Source organism: Malaclemys terrapin, chromosome 10, assembly GCF_027887155.1.
Source record: "Malaclemys terrapin pileata isolate rMalTer1 chromosome 10, rMalTer1.hap1, whole genome shotgun sequence".
NCBI classification, from domain to species: domain Eukaryota; kingdom Metazoa; phylum Chordata; order Testudines; family Emydidae; genus Malaclemys; species Malaclemys terrapin.
Window position 1 is genome coordinate 26,693,221 of NC_071514.1, and position 24,973 is coordinate 26,718,193.

At 42.6% G+C, this 24,973-nt stretch overlaps 1 protein-coding gene across 1 annotated transcript in view; it reads left to right on the forward strand.

Moving 5' to 3' along the window:
- Positions 1-21,475, forward strand: part of MYZAP (myocardial zonula adherens protein) — a 97,416-nt gene extending 75,941 nt beyond the window's left edge. The window contains exons 13-15 of the mRNA XM_054041419.1: positions 16,106-16,816; positions 19,417-19,639; positions 20,756-21,475. Of these exons, the coding sequence (XP_053897394.1) occupies positions 16,106-16,816; positions 19,417-19,639; positions 20,756-20,896 (1,075 nt within the window). The 3' untranslated portion in view covers positions 20,897-21,475. The remainder of the gene's footprint in view (positions 1-16,105; positions 16,817-19,416; positions 19,640-20,755) is intronic.
- Positions 21,476-24,973: the final 3,498 nt, after the last annotated feature.

The following is a 24,973-nucleotide window of genomic DNA, read 5'->3' on the forward strand; positions in this document are numbered from 1 at the left end:
CAGCATGTGGATTTGGAACAATAGTTTATATCTCTACCAACAGTAATTTCTCAAGAACTTATCCGCAGTCTAATAGTTAATGTACCTTTATTTAATGATCTTTTTCTTCATAGCATACAGAGTGGTGTGTAGCATAGAAATGATATTTACCATTGACTTAATTTCTGACACCTACAACAAACATGTTTTTTTCTTTTAAATGATGGAGCATGATAGAGACTCCTCGAGTATTTAACTACAAAAGGTTGAAATGAGCAGGGAGTTAAACATAGACCCCTAGAGTTCCACCTTTTGGGGGATATCAAAGAATTGTTCTTGTGACCTATAGGAAAAATAGCATTCAAGTTTTCCTACTGTGAGTGCAGCAGAACATAGCAGCGTAACTTTAGCACTTCAGTTGGGTTGCATAAAGTATCTAGTATGTTGGGCAGTACTGGAATTTGGCTGATCCATAATTCAAATTAGGCTAATGTTGTGTGTTCAAAACATACATGGTCCATCACTGTTTTAAAAAGTCAGTGTTTGCTTCAAATTGCTAGATATTATCTGAAATACTACAGGAACCTAATATAGGAAATAACATATTGTTGACCACTGTTTGCTGTAAGAGCGCCTCTGAAAGCTATTACAATATAACTATTAACATATTAACTGTTGAACTACGTGTGTGTAACTAGGTGAATCCTGTTCCAAGCCTGACTAATACAAGCTTCAGGGGTGGGAGGAAAAAGTGGTGACTCCTTCTAAAAGTTGAGTAGTGGCAGTAGAGTTCCTTTTAAGGCTGCTGTAGTTATTGTACATGCTCCCAGCCCTACATGGGGACTGGCCAGTGGATCTGCGTAGTTATGTTTTATCTCCTGAGCCTTTATCTAAACTGCTTTCTTTGCTTTGAGGGGAAGGGTGTCTTCACAGCCCATTTGTATGGGCTACACTCTCTCTCTTACATGCTTCAGTGGAACCATGTTTGTTCTGCTATAACCAAGGCTCTGTGCACTTGCATTAGGAGGGGGATAAAACTCGCTTAAAAAGTAGTAATTGTCCATGAACAATAAACCCCAATAGCTTTGCCATTTTTAAAACACCCAGCAGTACATTAATCCATTTTAACAGCCCTGCAAAATAAATATTTAATTTTGAGAAATGCAGGTAGACACATGAAATCAGTAAATTATCTTGTATAATATAATTTGCCCTCCTAATATAAAAACTACCATGTCCGTTTTTCAATTTGTTTGGCAACTTTGAGCTAGAGCATAATTTAATGGCACCATGAAGCTGACAAACCCTTCTTTGTGGTGCTTCTTGGGGCCCCTTTAGATCTCAAAGCAGCCTTTGCATAGCTATCAGATTTCTCCCATTCTCGAAACTTATCCGTGACATCTACCTAGTTTAGTTTTTATGAAACATTTTATAGTCAATTTTATTTTTTAATTCCATGTTATTAGTTTTTATGGCTTTAGGGAGACTCAAGCATGCTAAATTAGAGCACCTGTGTTGCTATATAGTCTAATACGTGATTTGTTGATGCTCACATCTCAAACTTGCTAGTATCTGGCATAAGATTATCAAGAGTTCTTCGTGACATTTAAAAAGATATCTGGCGTGTATCTAATGTGCATTACAGCTTCTAGAGCCAGTATCAAAAAGAACCTTCAAGACAAAAGTTCTTTGCAATGAAGTTTACAGTCTAGCTGCGCAAAATGACATGTCAAGCAAAACAAGTTGAACACCACAGACTTTGACAGTTAAAATGTCTTTCTCCTCTCTTAGTAGTACAAACATCGACAGCAGAGGGTCTCCTGAAACTTCAAGACCTGTGAGGACATACACCCCATTCAAGAGAGTCCTGGAGTTTACTGTGAAGAATAATACATCTTAAACACACAAGTCAATGCTTTCCTTACAAATAAGCAAGTGCCTTTTGCAGCTTATAAGAATTAAGCTAAGCAGCCACAGAGAAGACCAGCAGCCGAGAGTTTTGCTCAACATTTTTTGTGTGCAGCTTTTTAGTAGCTCCATATCTGAAGTTGCTGCTGACGACAGTGTTTTGCATGGGGTTGTGGAAGAAGAGCAGCGTGAAAATGCAATATGTATTGCTTCTTGAGAGGAAGCTATATAGTGCAATTTGTCATATTTCAAACACATTGAAGGAGAGACTGTTGTACAGTTGTATAGTTTTTCTGATTGTGTGTTGTAATTCTTTCTGTAAAATTAAACTGTAATTTATTTTATTTTCAATCTAATATAATCTATAATTCTCCTGTAAAAGGGAATTGATTTGCAAGCCACCTCTTTTCTTCTTGGATGGATCACCTGTTACAGTCCTAAGGGTTCTGTTTGCCCCAAAAAGGTGCACTAGTATCCAACATTCTTTTGCAGAATGTTTATAGCGGAGCTGTGTACCTTAGGTAACTATCAAAGAACTTGATCCTACAAACATTTGCTAGTGAACATATTGCTTACTACTCAGTAGTAAGCACTAAAGCTTCACTGCTTTGTTGGACTGAGACCTTGGTTTGTACTACAGTTAGCTGTAAGCAATTATATTCAGTGATAAATGTTTGTAGAATCAGGACCAAGTCTTGTAGTCAAGGCCCTACATTTGGATTTGGATTTGTTCTTGGTCCATTTTGCCCTGGAAAGAGGAATGGTTAACTACAGAGCAGAATTTTGCCTTCAAAGGGCAGTAGCTGCATTATTCTATTATGTGATTTTGGATTTTGATTCAGAAGCCTATTTCTTCAAAATTTGGCTTAACATCTCATGCCCAACTTCCATGTGCCAGCAGAAATTACTCTATCTACTCTACACATGAGTATTTGAATACAGGGATGATTTTTCAGATCTTGTTTATAATCCCAGAGTTTAAAAAATAATGCTAATTTTATTTTTAAATGTTTTCTTATGGTTTTATTAAAATGAGTTTTTAAAGAGAGTGACTTTATATTAGTCACAGCTGCATTTATTTTAAAAAATGTACTGTTACTTAATGTTGCTCTAGCATTTCATATTATTACTGGAGGACACTAGGCATGCCTCAGGGTTTCTCACAATATGAATGTGTTCCCCAACCTTAACCCAAGATTTTAAACTTTGGCACCAGCTGCAGAAACAAAGTAAGAGATCGTGTTTTAATTAAAATGATCAATAATCTACATCTAATAAATGTCTTGCTTACTCCCAAGTTTTTCATGTTTTTGGATGCTTGTTAGAGAAGTTTGTCTTGAAATTGCACTTTGTAACTGGCAAATAAAATAGCACATTTTTCAGGACAGAATCACAAGTGTCTGCACTGGTGTGGATAGTTTGGAACACTTGCAGAAACATTAATTGTTCGAAGAGATCAAAGCAATGGAATGGAATATCAACTAAGGCACCAATTCTGCAAGTTCATATGCACAGTAGATCTCACTGTGTGTGTGAATCTGCAGAGTTAGGGCCTAGTGAACCTGGACTTCAACTTCTGAACACTGAAAATGTTCATTTTCTAAAAAGCAAAGTTCAGTATTATACTACTTTCAAAATTCAAAGTATTTGTTTGTTTATTCCTCCCCCACCCCCGCCACCCAAAAAAAATTAAGGAATGTGTAAATTACTTCAGATACAGTTGGATGGAGATCTGTATAGTATCTGCTTATCTAAAGTGTTTTATTATAATCTGTGCTACCATAGAAGTAGCTCTTAAATGTTTCATTTAAAAAAAAAAACCTAAAATACTGATTCTGCATTAATACCAGTGAAGGCATAAATCTTTCTCCTAGTGAAAAGGCATAGAAATTGCTCCACTGGGAAAGGGCCTGAGGACAAGGCCCCCTACTTTTGATTAAAATGGGTTACTTTCTATAGACCCCTGAAATGAGGAGCTATTTTTATATTGCAAACCAGAGGAATTGTCTTGTGACCAGGTAGCAAGTACACTGAAACTACTCACACCCTGACATCAGTGGTAACTGTTGTTTAACCTTGTGTAGAGGATCTTTCCTTGAATTACACTATGGTGCCTGAGACTTGGTGCCCTGGTGGTTTCTGAGAGACTAAGCTGGCTGAACTGGGATTCCAGTTTGAGTTACAGCCAGTTTGAAGTTTATCAGAATTATAAATGAGAAGTGAAACTTGGCAGGATCTTCAAATTCATTAATATGTGCCAGAGATGATAGTGAGAGACAAGGTGGGTGAGGCAATATCTTATACTGGACCAACTTTGGTTGGCGAAAGACAAGCTTTCGAGCTACACAGAACTCTTCTGATGGTGGTTGATTTTTGTATACCCAGTGCATATATGGTATGCTTGCCTAGTGCATGTGATCATGACTCCCTCTGGTGGCTGATAGCAGCAACCATTCAGACTATAATTTAGCCTGATTTACACTAAAAAGTTAAGTTGACCCAGCTAAGTCGCTCAGGGGTATGAAAAATCCACACCCCTGAGAGATGTATTTAAGTCGACCTAACTGCGGTGTAGACAGTGCAAGGCTGATGGAATTCAGTTATTGCCTCTCAGGGAAGTGGATCGCTTATAGGAGAACCCCTCCCATCCGCATAGGTAGTGCCTACACTGAAATATTACAACGCTGCAGCTATGTCACTGTAGTGTTTCAAGTGTCGATAGGCCCTCATTGTTTTTACTTTGTTCAAGTGATAGGTGCCTGTGATCTTGATGCTGAAGATTTTTGAATTGAATCCCACTTATGATTCTAGTGTCCTCATGGGTACGCAGCCATAGTTCATTACACAAGCATCTCTTTACATCTTACATGGCAAGATGGCTCCACAAGCAGTTTATCTTGATCATGTGATGAGGCTGGTTTATTATATGGGAGCAATCTTTAAACTTCAGGTGGCTGGATAAAGACTGAATTAAAAGATGGGTGAAAGGTGCATGGTTACAAAAGATGTTAAGCTTTTTCCCCCCTAAGTCATAATGGAGCCCAATGCAGTTAGTTACATAGGCAAAGGTTCAGAAACAACAGTCATTTTGTGGAGTTTCTCAGCAAATGGCATTTGCTTGGAGATTGTGAGAGAATGGGGGAAACGTTGGGCTGTATTTTATTATAAATATCAAAAGGAAATTCATTATGCTTTCAAAGGGTTCAATGGAATCTCTTCTGAAAATGTCATACAGGCCTCATTAACTCTGAGTAAAGCAAAAAATCAAGCACTCTGACTGTGAAACTGCACTGGGCTTGCTTCACAGCAACTGGATCTTGGGTCTTCCTTGTAGAAGTTTCCTCTTAAAAAATATATTATGATTTATAGAATAATTTGAAATATAGATTAATTTCTAAACCAAATGAGAAGGACTGAAGAAACTATGTACTAGTTAAGGACATCTTGATATCTGATATACTGCATAGAAATCACTGACTAAAAGAATAGACAAGGATTTTATAATTGAATTTTGTTCAGACTTGATTGATGGATACTGTGTGGTCTTGATGACGAAGGAGGGAGAGGGGAAAAAAGTTTGTTACTCAGAGAACAGTTAAAGATTTAAGGTCAGATCATCAGCTGGTGTAAATCAGCATAGTTCCACTGTCAGGAGGTCAAACTAGATGATCAGTGGGTCCTTCTGGCCTTTGAGTATATATACCTAAGTCAAACTGTAAAAGTGTTTTCATATTTCAATATCCTGTTTGTCAACACTGGTTTGGATACATGTGTCTTACAACACTGGAAATTAGGGGGTTTCTGGAATAGTCAATGAGATCCATGTAGCTAGGTCCTATAAAGTGCATTGAATATGTAAGAGTAAATTATATCATTTGATTTAGATCACAAAACAGTGTTCATACCCCATATTCTTTTGTAATTTAAACCATGTTGTCAGCTGTCTTGTATTTAACTCAGAAAAGCATTTAGGGATTCAGTTTGCATATACACTGTATAAATAATAGTTACATTGTACATTTTAATATCTATGGTATGTAGGATTTGAAAAGGATAAATGCAATAAATACTGTGTATTTTATATGAATTTTTAAACTCTAGTTTCTCAACACTAATTAGAATATAACAGAAGTTTACCATAAAAATCATAGAAACAACTTATCCTACAAACCCTTCTAGGTGCAAAACATGTATGAATTTGAAAGTGATTTGTTTGGCTCTTGGACTTTCTTGTTAATGTTTCCTTTGGCAGATGTACTCTTGAGAACAGGAAATCACTCCCTTGTTTAGGACTGAAAACTGCTCTTTGAGCTAAGGATCAAGTAGATGAGGCTCTTAATTAAAGAAAAGAGAACTGTAGACTTGTTTTGGATACACAACAACTGGCATAGTGGTCCCTTCTCCCTCAAAAAACAAACACAAAAAAAAAACTGTTTTAAAAATGACTATCCATTCTGTTGTCTAAACCGAGGGCAGATGAAGATAGATTCCGAGTACATCAGAGATGATGCTCCATTGACATCACTGGAGTTATACCACTAGAATAAATTGGCCCATTTTTTATAACTTAAATTTCCATTATTAATCAGACATATTAATGTGTATATTGTCTTCTAAAAACATATTTTAAATAACGCAAATAATATGTTGACTGCATCAAAAAAGTCTTATAAATATGCAAGCAATAGCAAAGATTAGAACCAGGGACTAATCAATGATGAGCAGTGTTATTAGTTTGCTTTCTTAAGATGAGTTCTGTAAAGTGTTATAGCTTAGCTGATACCTTCTTAGATGTACTTTTATATGGGCATTTTTGATAGCTTTGGGGTGCCTCTCAGACTTGGACTCTGGTTTTCCTGTAAATTGCCAAAATGCACTAATAAAATCTTTTTAATATCTGGAGGTTTTAATGCTTCTAAGCTTTCATGAAGAATTCCAGGATTTTCTGAGTGGGGGATTGGGTTTTTTTGGGGGAGCAGGGGGGTTAAGTCCCTGATTTGATATTTGGGAGTTTTTATGAGTGGATGGGCAGGTTAAAAAGTATACAAAGTTAGGAGTGTAGGATTTGGCCCTTTACTAAGCCCATAGGCTGTTCAGGAGATCTCACCATCATCAGTGTAGGAACATACACCACCGGGGGTGGGGGAGGAGGATGGAAACATCTATTTTAATTTTTTTAAGTAGGAGATACCAGAAAAAAATAGAAATGGAAAATTAAAATGTTTGTTTCCAAAACCCAAAAGTCAATGGCATTTTGAGTCAAAATTTAACATTTTTAGTTTTGCTTTGAAATATCAATTTAAATTAAGATGCTTTTTTATTTTTTTAGAACTTCCCAGTTGGTAAATCAAAAACTTCAATGCATCCGCATTTTTCCGATAAAACTTTTAGTTGAAAAACGTTGACCAGCTTTAATGCTGTAGCCTTTTTCCTATATATTTCCCCCCCTTTCCCCCTCCCCCCCCAAAAAAAAATCTTTTGGTGTGGATAGAGAGAGAGCTTCAGTCTGGTACCTTCCAGAAGTATTAAAAATTCACACATGCAAACATCTATCTCTATCGGAATGTCCCGTATATCGGTATTATGTCAAACAATATACTTTAGGATACATTGCCTAATTACTTAAAAGCCTAGTCTCCCTATATAAAGAGCAATATTCCTCTCTCCTATCCTTGTCTCATCTGTCACCTCATTTATTCTAATTTATTTATCAGAAGTGTGGATTTTCTTCTCTTTTGCTCTTGTTATAATTGGATCTTCTTGTAGGTTCCAAGATGTTTGCCATACAAACAATACTGAATTGCATAGCAACTGTTCTTATACTATTGAGGAATAAATTGCATTTGGCTTCAGACATGATGGAAAACAGACTATCGCCTTCTGTCAGCTGTTATTAGATAGTACCCTCTCTTGGGACAATAACCAAAGTGGGGAGCATAGTAAAGTCTACCACTATAAGAAACAAAGGGACCAATCCTGTGAAATACTAAGCACCTTATATGAGTGCTGATCAAAGTGTTCAAGAAAATAGTAGGTGAATGGAAGATTCCCCTCTAATGTGGAGGCAAAACATGCTCTAATACAAAGAAAACATTCTTCAAGACAAGCTGTGAAAATACTATTGATATGTAGGGTTGCCACCCTCCAGGATTGGCCTGGAGTCTCCAGGAATTAAAGATTATGTCATGTGATGAAATCTCCAGGAATACGTACAACCAAAATTGGCACCCCTACTGATGTGCAATGTAAATATGCTACTTCTGAACCCCAGTAGAAAAAGAAGTGGCCAAAGTCCCTAGATTGTATTAGGCTGACCATGTTCAGTCTGATGACATCTACTTGTCTTCAAAACAGGGCTGTTTGGGGCATTTCGTTCCTGCAAAACAGTTCTTTGTACTCTCAGCTGGCAAGGCCTGAGAATGCATGACCTTCCCCTTCCCCACAATTGCTCCGAATGCCAGTTCATAGCAGGGAGGTAGGGGTAGGAGTGAGGAGGGGGTTTCAGATCCACTTCTACCTTTGAGCATTTGCGTCTGCTTTCCTAGGCATCCATAATGGCTTCTGCTGAATAAGTGACAAGATCAAACTCGACCAGGAATGTATATTCACCCTATTCTTTTCTATAGCTGGATCACTTGATGACCTTCACCTAAATTGCTGATCATACTTAAACCATAAAGGGAATTCTAAATCTTATCCTAATACAGGCATCATATATTCAGTATTCTTCCTAATGATGATAGCTAAAGACAGATGAATGTCACAGTCTGAGTGATTTTCCTTATGAGTGATGCCATAAGGGAACTCTCACATGTTTTGTATCCAGCACGTCATTGCTGATGATTCATGTTGGTAATCTGCAACATGAGATTTCATCCCCATCACCGTTTTTCCTACTTTTGCATGGTGGTGTTGCAGTTTAGAGTTAGAAATATAAATTGTAAATGCTATTACATTTCTGCACATGTAATAATGATTGAACTGAAGTTACACAGCAGCAACTCAATGTATAATAGTGATAGACCTATAGATCATCCTGGCTAGACCTGTGCATGAAAAGAACCCTCTGTATGTGTGTCTCCCTGTTCCCCTACAGAAAAAGGAGGCATTCTCTTTCCATGACATTGCCACCTCTTTCTCTGTGGTTTGCACAAGGAGAAGAGGCAGAGATAGGGCAGCAGGGGGTGAGCTGAGGGATATGCATCATCCTGCCTCTGGCTGTGTAAAGAGTAAGTTAAAAAAGTTCCACTTATAGGTCTAAAGGGTTACTGGGAGTTGTTCAGAGGAGGGGCTAGAATTCAGAGCAGATGCAGGGGACTAGAGCCTTCATTTGGCCTATTACAGCTTCCATGGGATCATCTAAATTGGGGAGGGGGAGTATTCTTGCCTATTTGTCAGAGCCAAACCTGCCTCCCCTGACAGAATGATCAGGAAGAAATGGGGCAAACAGAGATTTTTTTCCTTCTCCTGTAGGATTTTCTGCAGGAGGGGATGATCTGGGCTGGGGGCAGCAGGCACTGATACAATCCACTCAATAGTCACTTAGTTGGGTTTTTCTCACCCTGATCATGTGTGTTTTTTTTTTTTTCCAATGGGTAGCTGCCGACTTGATTAATCTCATTTCCCCTGGCCCTCAGCCTTTCCATTCACCTTCCAGCTGAGCAAACAAAGGGGTGGATAGTCATTTTAACATGCTTCCTCCCTCAATCCCTCTGGGATTGGCCTTTAGTTCATCCTGTTCATAAAACAACTGTTTTAACAATCTCTGAGAAATGTGTCTCTTTACTAGTACTTGGACCAAGCGGCCTCTATTGGGATAAGCTTTAAAAGACCCAAATCTGCCACCTGGGAACCACCATTCAGCTAATGGCTTTATTATTTCTACTAGATGGAGTGGATTTAATAAAGATCATGGCACTCATAACAACCAGTTGAGAAAAAACAAAATAAGCAAACCAATGGAGTCTGAAGTTCTATATTTACCTTGTGTATTATGCACAAAGATATTTTAAAACAAGTTTGACATAACAAGGACACTGTCTTGTGTTCTTTGTTTAGATTTTGCATTTCTCTGTTTGAAAGTCAATGGAGTCAGTTTCACTTTTGGTTTTTTTTTAGTGTTGCAAGGTTTAGCTCTTGCATTGTGAAGAGGAATGTTTATTTACTTCAAATCATCTGTTCTCATTTGGGAATTTTTTTTAAAAGGTAGAAATGTATCCATTGTCACTACATTTTATAAAAACCTGTATTTTCACACGGTAAATTTGTGGCCAAACTAAAAATAGTCAATAGAAAATATCAATTTGCAAAAATCCCTGTAATCTCCACCTTTATCCTTACTAAGCAATCCCTGACAATTAAAAATCTTGAGTCCTAATAAGTTCCTATAGTCAGCTACAAGATAATGTCCATTGAAACAAATGGAAATGGCTAGATTTTTACCAGTGAAAAATGCAAATAATCAATTTTTGTAAGAAATCTAGACCCTCACTACTTTCTCAGTAAACCGATTGTTGAACACCAGACACAAGTATCTGCTTCTGTTCTCTACCATTTCTTTCATCCAGCTTACTACAAAATGCGTTTCTTGCAATGAACATAATGACCACTTTCAAGAATGCAGACTTTATGACACGGGGGATCCATCTTGAGTTGAACTCTGATGGGCTCAGGGCCCTTTGCCTCAATTGGGTCGCTTGATTTATTTAGTGCAGAAGTCAGCAACCTGTGGTTCACAAGCCACAGATCTTTTCACACATCTGCACCGCTCAGCTTGAAATAGGAAACTGGCGCCACCCTACCATCCTCATTCAATTCCCTTCCTTCTCCTCTCAATCCACCCCTCTCTTCCTGGTTCCTGCTGTTTAAGTCCCACTCCCTGTAGTCTTGAGTGCATTTCTCCTATTTTGCTGGTTGTCTTGTGTTAATGTTTTGGGGGAATAGAGATGTATTTGAAAATTGCCATTTTGAGTCTCATCCTGGTATCTGTTCTCTGACACCAGTCACTTTACAAGAGGTGCCCCATTGCACAATAATTGAGTGAATATGACAACATTATATAAATGTTGCTCTGGGGGTGGTAGACAGCTAATTTCTATTATTCTTGTTTGTTTATTTAAAGTACTACTAGAAAGTTTAACAAAATGACTTGCTTCAGGAATGAGGAAATTTTCTATCCAGCTGTAGGGGTCTGCTTTCTAACTGCAGAAGCACCAAGGTTGGGGTAGTGAAAGGAGCAACTTTTCCACTTTGATGCATGTGGGCTGCTAAGAGTGCAGAAGGGAGGGTATAGATGCTGTCCTTTCCCATCTTTTTTGCTTTTTAAGCCATTACCAGAAGCTAATTTGGGAGGTGGAGGGACTTGTAAAAGTCCCCACAATTCAGACTTGAGTAACCACCCTGATCCTGCCCTCTGAGCAGTGAAACCACCACACTGATTCTTCTCTGTCTTCGTTCCTGCAGTCATGGAGGAATGAACAGGATTTGTCCCTAATGAATTAAAACACTACATGAATATCTAATTGTTGATTGTCTAGGTTGAAAAATGAGACATCAGGATCTCAGTAGAAAAAATATTGCAGACCCTGAGCTGGCCGCATCATTGGTCTGAACAGATAGAACACAATTGGGTGACTGAGGATTGCATTCACAACTGGCTTTGCTTCCAACATCATCTGTGACAACGTTTATTTTTAAGATACAGTGCTCCACAAAGTTTTATCTATGGTAGAGAAAAACAGTGCATTTGCATTATAATGCATGACTCTATACACGGTTGCCTGGAAGGTGAGTGTGAAGTTCTGGGCAAAGCAGGAGTGCAGTTGGCAGGGACGTGGGATATTAGACCCCAAAGTAGTTGTGGGTAGAGATAAGGGGGCCTGGGAGGAGGAGGTGCGTGAGGCTTGCTCAGGAGTTGGTATATTTGTGTATATGGGATCCAGCAAGGGTCATGTAGAGGGGGAGGCGATCAGGATTTGGAGAAGGGTTGTGTGGAGAGTTTAGTGGAGGGAGGAGCCTGGGGCTTGTGTGGGGGAAGGGACTAACGGGGGATGCAGGAGTTTTATGGAGAGGGGGGTGTCTGGTCAGGCAGGGGGGAGGTGGGCGGAGGTTTAGGGGCAGAGGAGGGGGATTGGGCACGTTTGGGATGGTGGGAAGGACGGGGGGCGGGAAAGACACGGGTGGGGTGATGGTTTGTGGACGATAAGCACTGAAGGCGCCAGGGATGTGGGGGGGCGGGGCCCATCCGGCCGGGGGAGGGTGTGCGCGCGCGTGGTAGAAGAATGGGACCTAGAGAGGGGCGGGACGACAGGCTACGGGCCTAGGGAAGGGGCGGTGCCTTCAGCAGCGCACACACCCGCGTTTCAACAAAGTCTGACCCCGCTGCCGTACCGTCCCTTCCGGTAACATGGCGGTCTCCTGTGGGCAACGGAAGCAGCTGGCGGAGCCGGTGTTGGGGAACCCCCCGCAGTGGCACGTGCCCATTCCCGGCCGGCTGGCAGCATGTCATTGCCGCCAGGGGAAGGCGGGGAGCTGCGGGGCCGAAGCCTGCAAGAGCTGCAGGAGATGCTGAGGCGCCAGGAGAGGCTGCTGGCCGCTCGGTGAGCCCGGGGCCGGGGGGAGCGAGACCATCCCGGGGCTGAGCTGAGCCCGTCCTGCCCCGCGCACGGTCCCGCGCGGCAGAGGGGGGCGGTAACCGGCGTAACTGCTTCCCGCCGGGGACCAACTGCCCGCCCCCAATACACTCACCGCTGCCCTCGTGCATCTTCTGTTCAACACCTCGCTGTCATCCCTGGCCCGCAGACACAACTGCCCTGCCTCCTGCCCCCCCCCCCCCCCCAACCACCACTTCCAACACACACACTCTGCTACCCCAACACTCCGATGTCATCCCCGCCCCACACACACAGGTGCCCTGCCTCCTGCCCCCCCCCACCTCCAACACACACACTCTGCTACCCCCAACACTCTGCTGTCATCCCTGCCCCCCACACACAGCTGCCCTGCATCCTGCCCGTCCCACCTCCAACACACACACACTGCTACCCCCAACACTCTGCTGTCATCCCTGCCCCCCACACACAGCTGCCCTGCATCCTGCCCGTCCCACCTCCAACACACACACACTGCTACCCCAACACCAACACACTGCTCTCATTCCCCCCCACAACAGAGCTGCCCTGCCTCCTGCCCCCACCAGCCACCACTTCCAACACACATGCTCACACACACAGAGATACACACTGCTACCCCAACACACCTCTGTCATCCCCACCACACCTGCATGCACACACCAGAGCTGACCTGCCTCCTGCCCCCCTAGCCATCACCACCTATAACACAGACACATGCGTGTGCGCACACACTCACCACTACATACAACATCAATGTATCGCTATCCTCTCCCAACTCACATGCGCACACATACAGAGATACGCACTGCTACCCCAACACCAACACACTATTGTCAACCCCGCCATACCTGCATGCACACACCAGAGCTGCCCTGCCTCCTGCCCCCCCCAGCCACCACCACCTATAACACAGACACACACACGCACGCACACACACAGACTCACCACTCCCCAACACCAATGCATCGCTATTATCTCCCTTACACCTGTGCGCACAAACACAGAGCTGTCCTGCCTCCTGTTCCCCCCCCAGCCACCACCACCTCCAGCACACCCAGATAGACACACTGCTACCCCAACATCATTGTTATGCGCCCCCCCCCCACAGCTGTCCTGTGTCCTGTCCCCTAGCCCCCAGCTTCCACCACCTCCAACACATACACACAGATAGAGACACCGCTACCGCAAGACCAACACACTGCTATCATCCCCCCTACCTTAACACATGCACACACACATAGCTGCCTGCCTCCTGTTCCCCCCGCCCCTCCCAACCACCACCACCTCCAACACATGCAGACATGACACAGTGAAGCCTGATCCTGCCCGTGACTTTGCATGAGCACCCGTCCCCCCCCGCTGTCACTTTGGACAGTGGATACCACGGTGACAGGAGCTGTGCCCTTCCGAGAGGGATAACAACCAGGTCACAGATCGGACTCAGTGGGCAGAACAGGCCCAATAGTCATAAGGATTTTCCCCTATTGAAAGGGCCACCTCACAGGGGCTGTGCCAAGTACAGCGAGTGCAGTGATAAGGGACAGAAGGATTTGGGAGTCCAAGCACTACAGGATCAAACTATCGTAGAATTCAGTGCCAGAAGGGATGACCGGATCATCTGGTCTGATTCCTGCATATCACAAGCTATCAACACCTCCTAGCACCCACACACTATACCCAGTGACCAAAGTATTACAGTCTACAGGAAACGAGACTGTTAGGTGCCACAGGCAGAGAATAGGTGGGACTGAGGTGCACGAATGCCGAAAGCACCTGCAGTGGCAGGGAAATGATTGTTAGGTAGACCCAGCTAATCCTGGCAAGTAACCTGCACCCACACACTGCAAAGGAAGGTGAAAAAGTTTGTTACTGCCAATTTGACCTGGGGGGAAATTCCTTCCTGAGCCTGGGAGCAAGAACCAGTGAAGAACAATAGATAAATGATGCTTTTGCTTTAGTAGGACCTGATCTTGCAAGCACTTAAACATGAGTGACTCTATTCAAAGTCAAGGGGGTTCCTCATGAGTAAAACCACCCCATATGTTTACATGTTTGCGGGGTCAAGGCTTTAATGATTTGCAAATCTGACATGTTACCTACAGAATTACATTGTTTTTAAGGAGGCTTTCTAGTCTCGTTTCAATAAAAGGTGTGTGTGGGTGTGTGTGTGTGTGAATTAATGAGTAAAGGCCAAAGTGGGGAGGAGAACACAATTTATGGGGAGAATATAGAGAGGTGTATCTAAACTTAGGCTATGTCTTCATTGTAAAAAAGATGTCTTGTTTCACATCGAGATAGCTAGTTTGATGTAAAATTGTAGTGGAGACAAGACACAAGTAGTTTTATACCTCCGCATAGCTAGTTGAGGTAAACCCCAATTAGTGGGGCTATGATTGATTACAACTAGCTATGCTGAGGTAAAAACTCCAGTGCCTGGTCCCCTCTAAAAAATGACAGTGAGGTAGCTAACTTAGTATAAAGACATATCTTTTTTTTTTCTTTTTTTCCCCCTTCCAGGGAAGGAAGACTAAAGAGTGGGGAAAAGGAAGAACTAGAACAAACATGCATCCTGCACAAATGTGCAATTTTAGCCCTATTCTCTAAGGCAGGGGTGGGCAAACTTTTTGGCTCAAGGGCCACATCTGGGTGGAGAAATTGCAACCCGGGCAGGGGGTTGGGGTGCAGGAGGGAGTGTGGGATGGGAGGGGGTGCGGTGTGCAGGAAGGTGCTCAGGGCAAGAGGTTGGGGCAGAGAAAGGGTTGGGGTGTATGAAGGGGCTCAGGGCAGGGGTGCAGGGAGGTGTGTGGAGTGTGGGAGGGGGCTCAGAGCAGGGTGCAGAGAGGGGTGCGAGGTGCAGCACGGGGCTCAGGGCAAGGAGGCTCAGGGCAGGGAGTTTGGGCGCAGGTGGGGTGTGGCAGGGAGCTGTGGTGTGGGGTGCAGGAGGAGTTTGGGCTCCGGCCCGGCGCTGCTTACCTGTTAGTAAGTTAGTAAAACTTCCTTGGACCCAATTTACTGGTTGTGGATGCTACTCATTTGTGTCAGAATCACATCAATTTCTAGGTTGAATTTCAGACACATACACTTCTATGATTAATATGCTACAGATAGCTTTGATAACATAATAGAGTTGTGAAGAGTATTTTGGGTAAGGCTGTCAAGACAACAGTTTAAGAAGTATACTCAAATTTTACATATGTTCACAGTTCTAAAGTCAATTGATAAATATCTTCAGTAATTATAGCACAGTTCATTTCTGTCTTGTATTTTTCCCCTCCCAGTTCTGTGATCTTTTAAATGAAATCACTGTAAAATATTTGCTATCCATTAATTCAGCTCAGAATAATCTTCACTTGTTTGGCAAAATAATTACTTTTTTTCTGCTATAGTCATGAACTTATAAAACTACAGATGTCATGTATTTATGCAAACTTTAGAATCTAATGTTTTCAGAATGTTTTATGTCATGGAACCAGCAATGTTTTAATATTTTCATGAAACTATTAAATTTATCCATCTGATATTACATATGTGAATATCAGAAATAAGACTTGAGGCTTGTCACGTAACTATTTCTTTCTTATTTTTAGGATGTTTATTTATAGACTTCCAGATAAAGGTAAAAAGATCTCTGATTTTGTTGAAAAGCTGAAGCTTGCCATAGCACAACAGGAAGAATTAAGGAGGACAACTGAACAGTTGTCTGTTGTTAGATTAGAGTTTCAGACAAAACAAGAGGAGATTAATACAAACAAGCAAAGAGTTGCCCTGAGTGAGCACAAATCAACAAATAAAGTTTTCTCATCTATTTATGAAAACTCTGCTACTAATGTAAACAAAGCTTCTAAAACTGTTTTGCAAGACAAGGAAGCTGAATGTACCGAGAAAAGAGACACACATACGGCTTCTGCAAAGGGCTATAAAAAACGTGATCAAATAGAGAGTATGATAGAAGACCATGCAAAATCTCAGGAAAGTAAATCCAATTTGAATTCATCCTCAATCAGCCTGAAGAAAATTGATCAGCAGATACCTAAATACAGTTCTCTGGGTGAAACAGAAAGTGCAGTGGATGCTTCAGGCAACAGTGGTGACATGCTGGTTGATGCCTTTGAAAGAATTGCAGTTGGAGATGGGAATAACAGTGAAAGAAAATCAGAAAAAGAACAGAACATTGCTAAATTTAAGAATAATCCCTTTGGAAGCCTTCCCACCGTGACACCAAAAAAACCACATTATATTGAAGTTCTAGAATCAAGAGCTAAGAACCCAAGATCTAAAAATAAATTTAAAACCAACGTGTAAGTATTGCAGAATATAGAAGTTTCTCATAAATAGCGGGACTAACTATTCTCTATATAAAATTGGCGACTGTAAATGCTTTTTGCTTTGTTTTGACAGAATTAGATGATCAAAAAGACATATGGCATTTAGTGGCATGCTAGTTTAATGTGCTAGTCCCCCACATCTGGGGACTGGGGCTAAAATCCTGATTCAAAAGTTATCTTAAAATGTGTCACTTAGTCGCCTGATTCCACAAGTAATAAATAATCATCATCAACCCTTAAAGGTTTTTTTTGGTCCATGCTACAAAGCTATTACTTAACTGGCAAATATTCCTTTAGGATTACAACTGAACTGTAATAGCAGGTGGCTTTTCAGGATCACTCTGAATTTTAATTTCTGTATTGGCAAAATTGTCTGGAAACTTCAACAGTGACTACCTGAAGTTTCCCTGACTCCCAGCCATTGCCATTTTTATGGGCAGAAAATAAGCAGAAACAGAGAACTAGAAGTATAACTTCTGGCAGAGATTTTTTTTTTTTTCCCCCGAAAGAATATTTGCTACAAGTTGGTGATCTGATAGCTTTGCACCTTTTCTAGGTGCCATACTGGAAACGATTGATATGCATGATGGAGCATCATCACAGTGTCTTCATGTAATTGAAAAGATGGACCTATTGTAGCTGCAGATCACTACAAAGTATATTGAAAGTATTAGAAGATTACAAGCTGTATGAAATCACTAGTTCATTTTTTTCCATTGATTAAAAACTTCAGATATCACAGAGGAAGTCAGGAAAGAGTGACTCCAGGTGTCTGTGTAGTATGTGATTTTTATGGTTAGTATTCGAAACCTGTGTGTAGAGACAGATTGTACTTAAGTAGGGCACAATCCTTCAATGTGCTGGAGCATTTCCTGTGAGAAAATGAATGTCCTCAACCTCAGGGAAGTTAATTGAAGTAGATAGTGTTCAGTAGATTGAGAGAGGCAGCATATTGTAATGGACTCATTGCTGAGCTGGGGACTCCTTCATTCTAATCCAGGGGTCGGCAACCTTTCAGAAGTGGTGTGCCGAGTCTTCATTTATTCGCTGTAATTTAAGGTTTCACATGCCAGTAATACATTTTAATGTTTTTTAGAAGGTCTCTCTCTATAATTCTATATATAATATAACTAAACTACTGTTGTATGTAAAGTAAACAAGGTTTTCAAAATATTTAAGAAGCTTCATTTAAAATTAAATTAAAATGCTGATCTTAAGCCACCGGCCTGCTCAGCCTGCTGCCAGCCTGGGGTTCCGTTCACCTAGGCCGGCAGCGGGCTGAGCGGGGCTTGCAGCCGGAACCCCGGCTAGCAAGGGGCCGGCAGCCAGAACCCCAGATCGACAGCGGGCTGAGCGGGGCCGGGACCCCGGACTGGCGGGGGCTGAGTGGGGCCGGCACCCCAGACTGGCAGCAGGCTGAGCTGCTCGACCTGCTGCCAGTCTGGGGTTCCGTCCGCTGGCTCCTGCCAGCCAGGGTCCCGGCTGCTGGCCCCGCTCAGCCCGCTGCCGGTCTGGGGTTCTGGCTGCTGGCCCCTTGCCAGCTGGGATCCCAGACACCGGCCCCGCTCAGCCTGCTACCAACCTGGTGCTCAGGGTGGGGATGTGGGGGGTGCAAGAGTCAGGGCATGGAGTGTGGGGGGCTGGGTATGTGTGGGGAGTTCAGGAGTCAGGGATGGGGTCATGGCGGGATGTAGGGAGCTGGAGTGCAAGGGGGGTGCAGGGGTCAGGGCAGAGGGCTGGGGTGGGGCTGGGATCGGGCGGGTGCTTCCAGTCCCCTGAGCGACTCATGGCAGGGGGCTGGAGGGATACGCCCCACTCCTACCCCCTCTTCCCCCGCCTTTTCCCCGCCTCCTTACCGGTCTGAGCAGCGAGGGCGCTGGGGCTGATCTTTTCCCCTCCCTCGCAAGGGCCATCGGCGGCAGGGAGGGAGAGGAGGCGGGGCTCCACGCAGCACGCTGGGGGAAGAGGCGGGGGAGGGAGGGGGAAGCTTGGCTGCCGGCGGAGCCTGCTGTACGGCAGCAGCCAGCAGGACCAAGCTTGCTTCTGCCCCCGCCAGAGAGAACGGTAGGCGGGGGGGGAGAAGAGCGGGCTGGGTCGGCCAGGATTTTTAATGGCACGCTGCTGCCTGCTGGGGTCCGGCTCAGCCTGCTGCCGGGGTTCAGCAGCGGGCTGAGCAGGACCCCGGCAGGCAGCAGCATGCCATTAAAAATCGGCTCATGTGCTGTCTTTGGCACGCGTGCCATAGGTTGCCGACCCCTGTTCTAATCCTTGCTGAAGCAGTGATTTACTGTGTGGCCTCGAGGAAGTCACTTAACCTCTCCATGAATTTTTCCTCATTGGTAAAGTTTCCTTCCTTTTAAAAGTGTTGTGAAAATTAATTACCTTTTTACATGAAGAAGCACTATGAAAGTTTGGCTTATTGTTCACTTATGTGGTACATTATAATCTGACCTGATTTATACTGTCTCTTTCTTAGTCTTTCTGTATCAGATATGACTATTTTCTAGAATTAAAAACTGTCTTAAATTCACATTGCAAATATGGGTCGCAACTTCACATTTGATCCCTTTTAGATTACCAGCTGAGTGGAGTGGCTCATCTCATGATTCCTCACCTAGTCGTTCACCTAGGAGACTTGGGTCTTCGATTTCTGAAGAAGAAAGACATCTTAGAGATAAGAAACATCTGGATGACATCACAGCAGCCCGGCTGCCACCACTTCATCATGCACCTACCCAATTGTTATCCATAGAAGAATCAATAGCAATTCAGATGCAGCAAAAAGAAATTTATGAGGTATGAATCAGTGGTACTGTTTGGTCTGGAAAATGTAATTATATTGCTGGGACCATTCTGGAAAGCCACAGTATAAAGGCTATGCCTTTCATATGTTAGTCAGTTGAGACTTCTAGACTCTTTATAAGGTCAGATTAATTTTTCTATTTGATTCTGTCCGCTTTTTGGTTTTTTTCCAAATTCATTCTTTAGGGCTGTTTATCAAGCAGTGAATAAAATTTAGCATTATTCTTTGCATATAGTAATGATCAATTCATTACAGTGTTACTTGTCACTTCTGTGATTTGAACTCAAAAAGTATACTCAGTAACTAGCATACCAGTCACTAGCATATGCTGGATACCCCATTCATACTAATGAAGGCAAAAGAAGTACCCAGTGTTATAGATCTGAAATGTGTGCAAGTAATTGCAGTTGATTTTCTTCCCACAGTAACTGGCAATGACCAAGTTCTTTGTAGTCACTGGAAGTTAAGGAAGTTTCATTTTGAACAGAGATCTGGCACTGGATTTTGGCATTGAATTCCATATGATGACAGACTGATAATGTTGAAAACTGGACAGCTAGTTAAAACTTGTTGGTGTTGGGCTATTTAATTTCAATGCGGTACTGCTTAATATTTTATAAGCACTTACTAATTAATAATCTCAGCATTCCTGAGAGTTAGGTAAATGTTATTTCCCCTTTTTACGGAGGGGGAAACTGGAACTGGAGAAATTATGGGAGTTGCCAAAGGCCACAGTTTTTGTCAGAGCTGGGTTTGGAGCATGGGAGTTCTGTTTCTCAGTCATGTGATGACTCTAGTAGGCCACATCTCTACATAGGCCTGATCTTGCTCAAGTGGAAGCAGGTCTTGCGTAAGAATTGCAGCATGAGAAGCTGCTGCTCAAGTAATAAAATGAAATAATTTCTAAATCAAAATGTTAAAGATATTTTAAGGAAATGTCCACTGTTTCTTGCAGATATTAGGAATTGCTGGGATGAGACTTAATGTGATCATGCGAGTTACTCTGTAATGTTTCTGTTTTTCAGCTAGTAGATTTTTTGATACCCAGGATGAATAACAAATTGTAGTTTAACTTGTGTCTCTCTCTTTCCTGTGTGTGTTTGTTTTAGGAAACACAAGCCAAACTTGCCGCGCAAAAACTAGCAGAAATGTTGAATATCAAAATGGTCAGGTATGAACCTGAAGGGGAAACCTCAATGAAATACAGAGAAGTGAGGGATGAGGAAGACTACCATTCATTGGAAGACTGAGTTCAAAAAGGAAAATATCTGGCAATGGACAGTGGAATTGATTTCTTGTGCTACCCTTTTAAAAACTCGATAACCCAGGATTCTTGACCATGTAGATTGCTGTGTTTGCTAGAGGAGATGTGGCACTGGAGCTCTGGGAAGGGATTAATAGTTTGAGTACAAACGATATTGGTGTTTGTGGCCTGATTTTCATAGACCGAGAATGTGCTCAGTGCCTCTGAAAATTGCCCAATGGGCTTTATATAGCTCAGCTAAAGTAGCTGTTCAGCATCCTGTGGTAAGCAGTGACAAAGTGTCTACAAGAAGATGCTTATAGTTGGAGGAAAAATGATTGTAAAAGGAATAATATATTTTTCCACCCTTAAACCTATTGTGAATAGATAAGAACTCTGAGTTATAAAATAACTCAAATCCTCTTCAGGCTCTAAGGGACGTTCTCTCCAGTTATGGTGACCCTTGTTAAGCAAATCTAGAGATTTAATTAATTTGAAGACTAATATTTTCTATTAAAGGCCTGGGTGGTTTTTTTTTTTTTTCTCCATACTATTTTTGTACATTGATTAAACTTTTGGAATACCATTGTCTGCTGAAATTAATAGAACAGATCCTTCCTCTAGTTTCATTAGAGGAAATAAAGTCTTGGGTGTTTTTTCAGTAATGCAAACTATCCAACCATTGAAGATCAAAAATCTCTCAAACACAGTAGCATTTTTTTTGTTTCAACTGAAGTTTGAAGGTGGAGAGCACCAGTGAAAAGCTTTTCTTAATTACAAAGAAATACAGCTCAGATGAAAAATAATAGAAAATTCCTTATTTTACTTGCCAAGACCTGGGTTCTGAGATTCCTCTGAAGCATAAGGAATACAGCTCCCTGCTGCTGACTTAGTTATTGGCAATAGCATTAGCTGTTGTAGGAGAACTCAAGCCATAGCAGGTAAAAAGACTTCCGTTCGTCCACTGGCGTTAAACATACTTATAGTGTAGTCTGCTTTGAATGACTGACATCTGGAAACTTAAGGGCCTTTCCATAGAAGTGCCATACTTGTAAAAGTATGCTCACACCCATAAAGCACACTTTGTGCAAATCATACATAGCTACCTGTCTTGTGTACAGATGCATGTTGCTGAAGCCTCAAGCATTGTGTCCTTCAAATATGTGACCCTGAACATCAGATTCCTTTCTAGCTTCCAAACATAAGTAACAAGCTAAATCATAGCTAGCAAGGTTATTGTCTAAAGGATAATTCTGAAATTGTGTTGCTGTTTAAGGGAACTGGAGCATGCTAATTGAAAAGAAGAAAAGGGCCTTGGCTTGCAGGATGTAGTGAGAATAGTTGTTTTGTACATTCTGGAATAATGAAGCATCCGATTAGATCCAAAACTTTCAGCATTTTGACTTCTGTTATGCATGTTTTTAAAATTTGATTCTGCTGGTGACTTTAGTACAAGAATAACCTAGTTGAACTGGTTAGGAAAACATATGTTGAATCTTCAGGTTTTTAAGATTATATTAGAATGCAAACTGGTTGAAAATTGGTTATATTTGTTTAAAAGTTGGGGAATCCTGTATATTGAAAGATTGAATAACAGACACTCTGCTCCTCAGTGTCTCATGTTTAAAGGGATGGAACTGTGGAAGCATGTCTAATTTGTGACCCTGTGGGTTTTAAGAGCAAACTTGCCAGAAGAGTTTGGATTTTGCTCCTGTTTAATTATGTAAGCCCTGCCCACACTAATCTTAAACCTACTTATGCATTAGTTTCTGGTGATTCTTGGAACCATACCACTTTAAACTGTGATCTTGTTTGCTTTTCTAAGCTCAGTTCGTGACTGGGGGGGCAGGCAGAGAATCTCCCAAGGACAAAGCCAGGTGGTGTAGGAAGTGCTGGCGGCTCATAAGTGGCACTCATTCATTCATGAATCAATGTCTGACTGTGCTATTAAGGGATACTGCTGAAGTTTTCATCTTTTAGGTGGGACATCCCGTAGTCTTGACCATTTAACATCTGATTTTTCAGAATGTTAAAACTTTTCAACCTCAGTTGAAGTCAATGAGGTGTAGCAGGTGCTCAGAAACACCAAATGTCAAGCTCTTAGTCAATGTAGATCTCAGGTCTCTCTTAAGAGTAAGGATGCTCTGATGTTAGATTTTGCATATCTGAAGTCCCTCTTCAGTTTCTGTTGGATACAATATTTGTCACTTCAGGTTCTCAGTTTAACCTATTAAATCTCAGCTGCACCCTATTCAGTATTTGCACTATGAAGAGGCTTCTGTCCCAGTATACTCCTCACCCCCACTGTCCCACCCTGACTCTCCCAGCTGTGCAGCTCCCAACAGGCTTGCCTTCTTCCCCCTCCCTTGGGCAACACAATATAGCTGCCTGGAAGGGAGAGCTGCTGCAAGCACCAGGGAGTCTCTCCTGGCCCAGTATCTCCCCCTGTATCTTTTTATTTTTATTTTTTGGTAACTTTATCCATCTGCCACCCAAGGCTCCCATTACACTCTTCTGCATCATAGCATCCTTCTTCCTCACCCCCTGCCCCACTGCCTCCATTTCCCCATCCTTGTTACCATCACCTGTCTACAGTTTCTACCGGCTCTACCTGCCCCTCTTCCCACCAGCACCAATCCAGCTCTCACGTCCACTCGCTCCTCTGCCACCTCATCTCTGATGAGATTTGCTCCAGCTCTGGTCCTTCCTCATCCTCTCCAGCTCCCACACACATCTGTACCACTACTCTGCCCCTCTAGTCAATCATTCCTAACCTCACATCTATCCTACTTCTTCCCTCCTCTTCTTGTTTCTGGAACACCCACTCCATCTCTAAAAAGATCACAGCCATCTAGGACCTCTCCATACCTTGCCCCCTCCAGGCTCCTGTCCCTCACAGAGACCAGAATCCTTCACCTGACACTGGCTCTGCAGCTGCCCTCTCTTAGAGTAGGTCTACACTGCAGCTGGGATTTCCAGCATCAGTAGACAGACTCACACAAGCTCATTCTCCAGCAAGTGGCTAAAAATAGCAGTGTGGATGTTGCAGCATGGGCCGGAACTCAGGCTAGCCACCCGAATCTAAGCCTGCCTGACCCCCTTGGTCCAAGTTCATGTACCTAGCTCAAGCTGTCACCCATGCCACTACATCCACACTGCTATTTGTAGTGCACTAGCTTGAGCTGAGCTAGCGCAAGTTTCAACCAGCACTGGGAATCGCACCACGGCTGCAGTGCAGATGTAGCTATAGAGGCCTGACTTCCTGCCCTGGATCAGACATGGTGAGGGAGCTGAGTTTCTCCCCTTCTGTTCCTGCTGCTTCCAACTTCTCACTACTTCCCACTCTCTGTTGTGAACAACCCTGCATCTGACTCTTCCCTCTCCCCTCTGTGTTGCTGTCATATACCATCCACCCAATTCTTCCCCATCAGCTTCCTTCTTTGATTTTGACTCCTGTTATCTCTCTCTAGTGACTTCAGCTTCCACGTTGATGACCCACCTGATTCTTCATCTGGAAGTTTCCTAACCCTCCTCTCTTCATTGTACCATGCAGCCCTGGTTCAATTCTCTCACTCACTAAAAAGGCCGTTGAGTTACCTAGGTCTTCAACTAGCAGTGCTCTTGCTCTGATCTCTCTGTTGATAATCATGTGGGAAATCAGCATCTGGTCTCAGCATCACCCATCAGCTCCTCCAGTGTGCCCTGTCTCTTGGCCTTTCTGAGATATCCAGTCCATCAGCTTTAATGAGTTCTCGTCTGCTTTCAGCCCTTTCCTCCTTGTCCTCTCGTCCCTTTCTTTCGTCGATATGGTTGTTGATTCTCTCCATGTTTCATGCTCCTCCACCCTTGACTCTTTTACTCCTTTCTCTTCCATCACAAGGTCTGTTCTGCCAACTCCTAGCCTGGCTTACCCTCAACATCCACTTCCTCAGGTCCTGCTCTTGCGCTGTGGTGTGTCTCTGGCTGAAATCCCATGACCAGGCTGACTTCCTCCCTTACAGATTCATTCTCTGAGTCTGAGTGGCCAGATGTTGAGTGATCACCTCTGGGTGAACACATTTTTCACAAAGTGATAACTCTACAT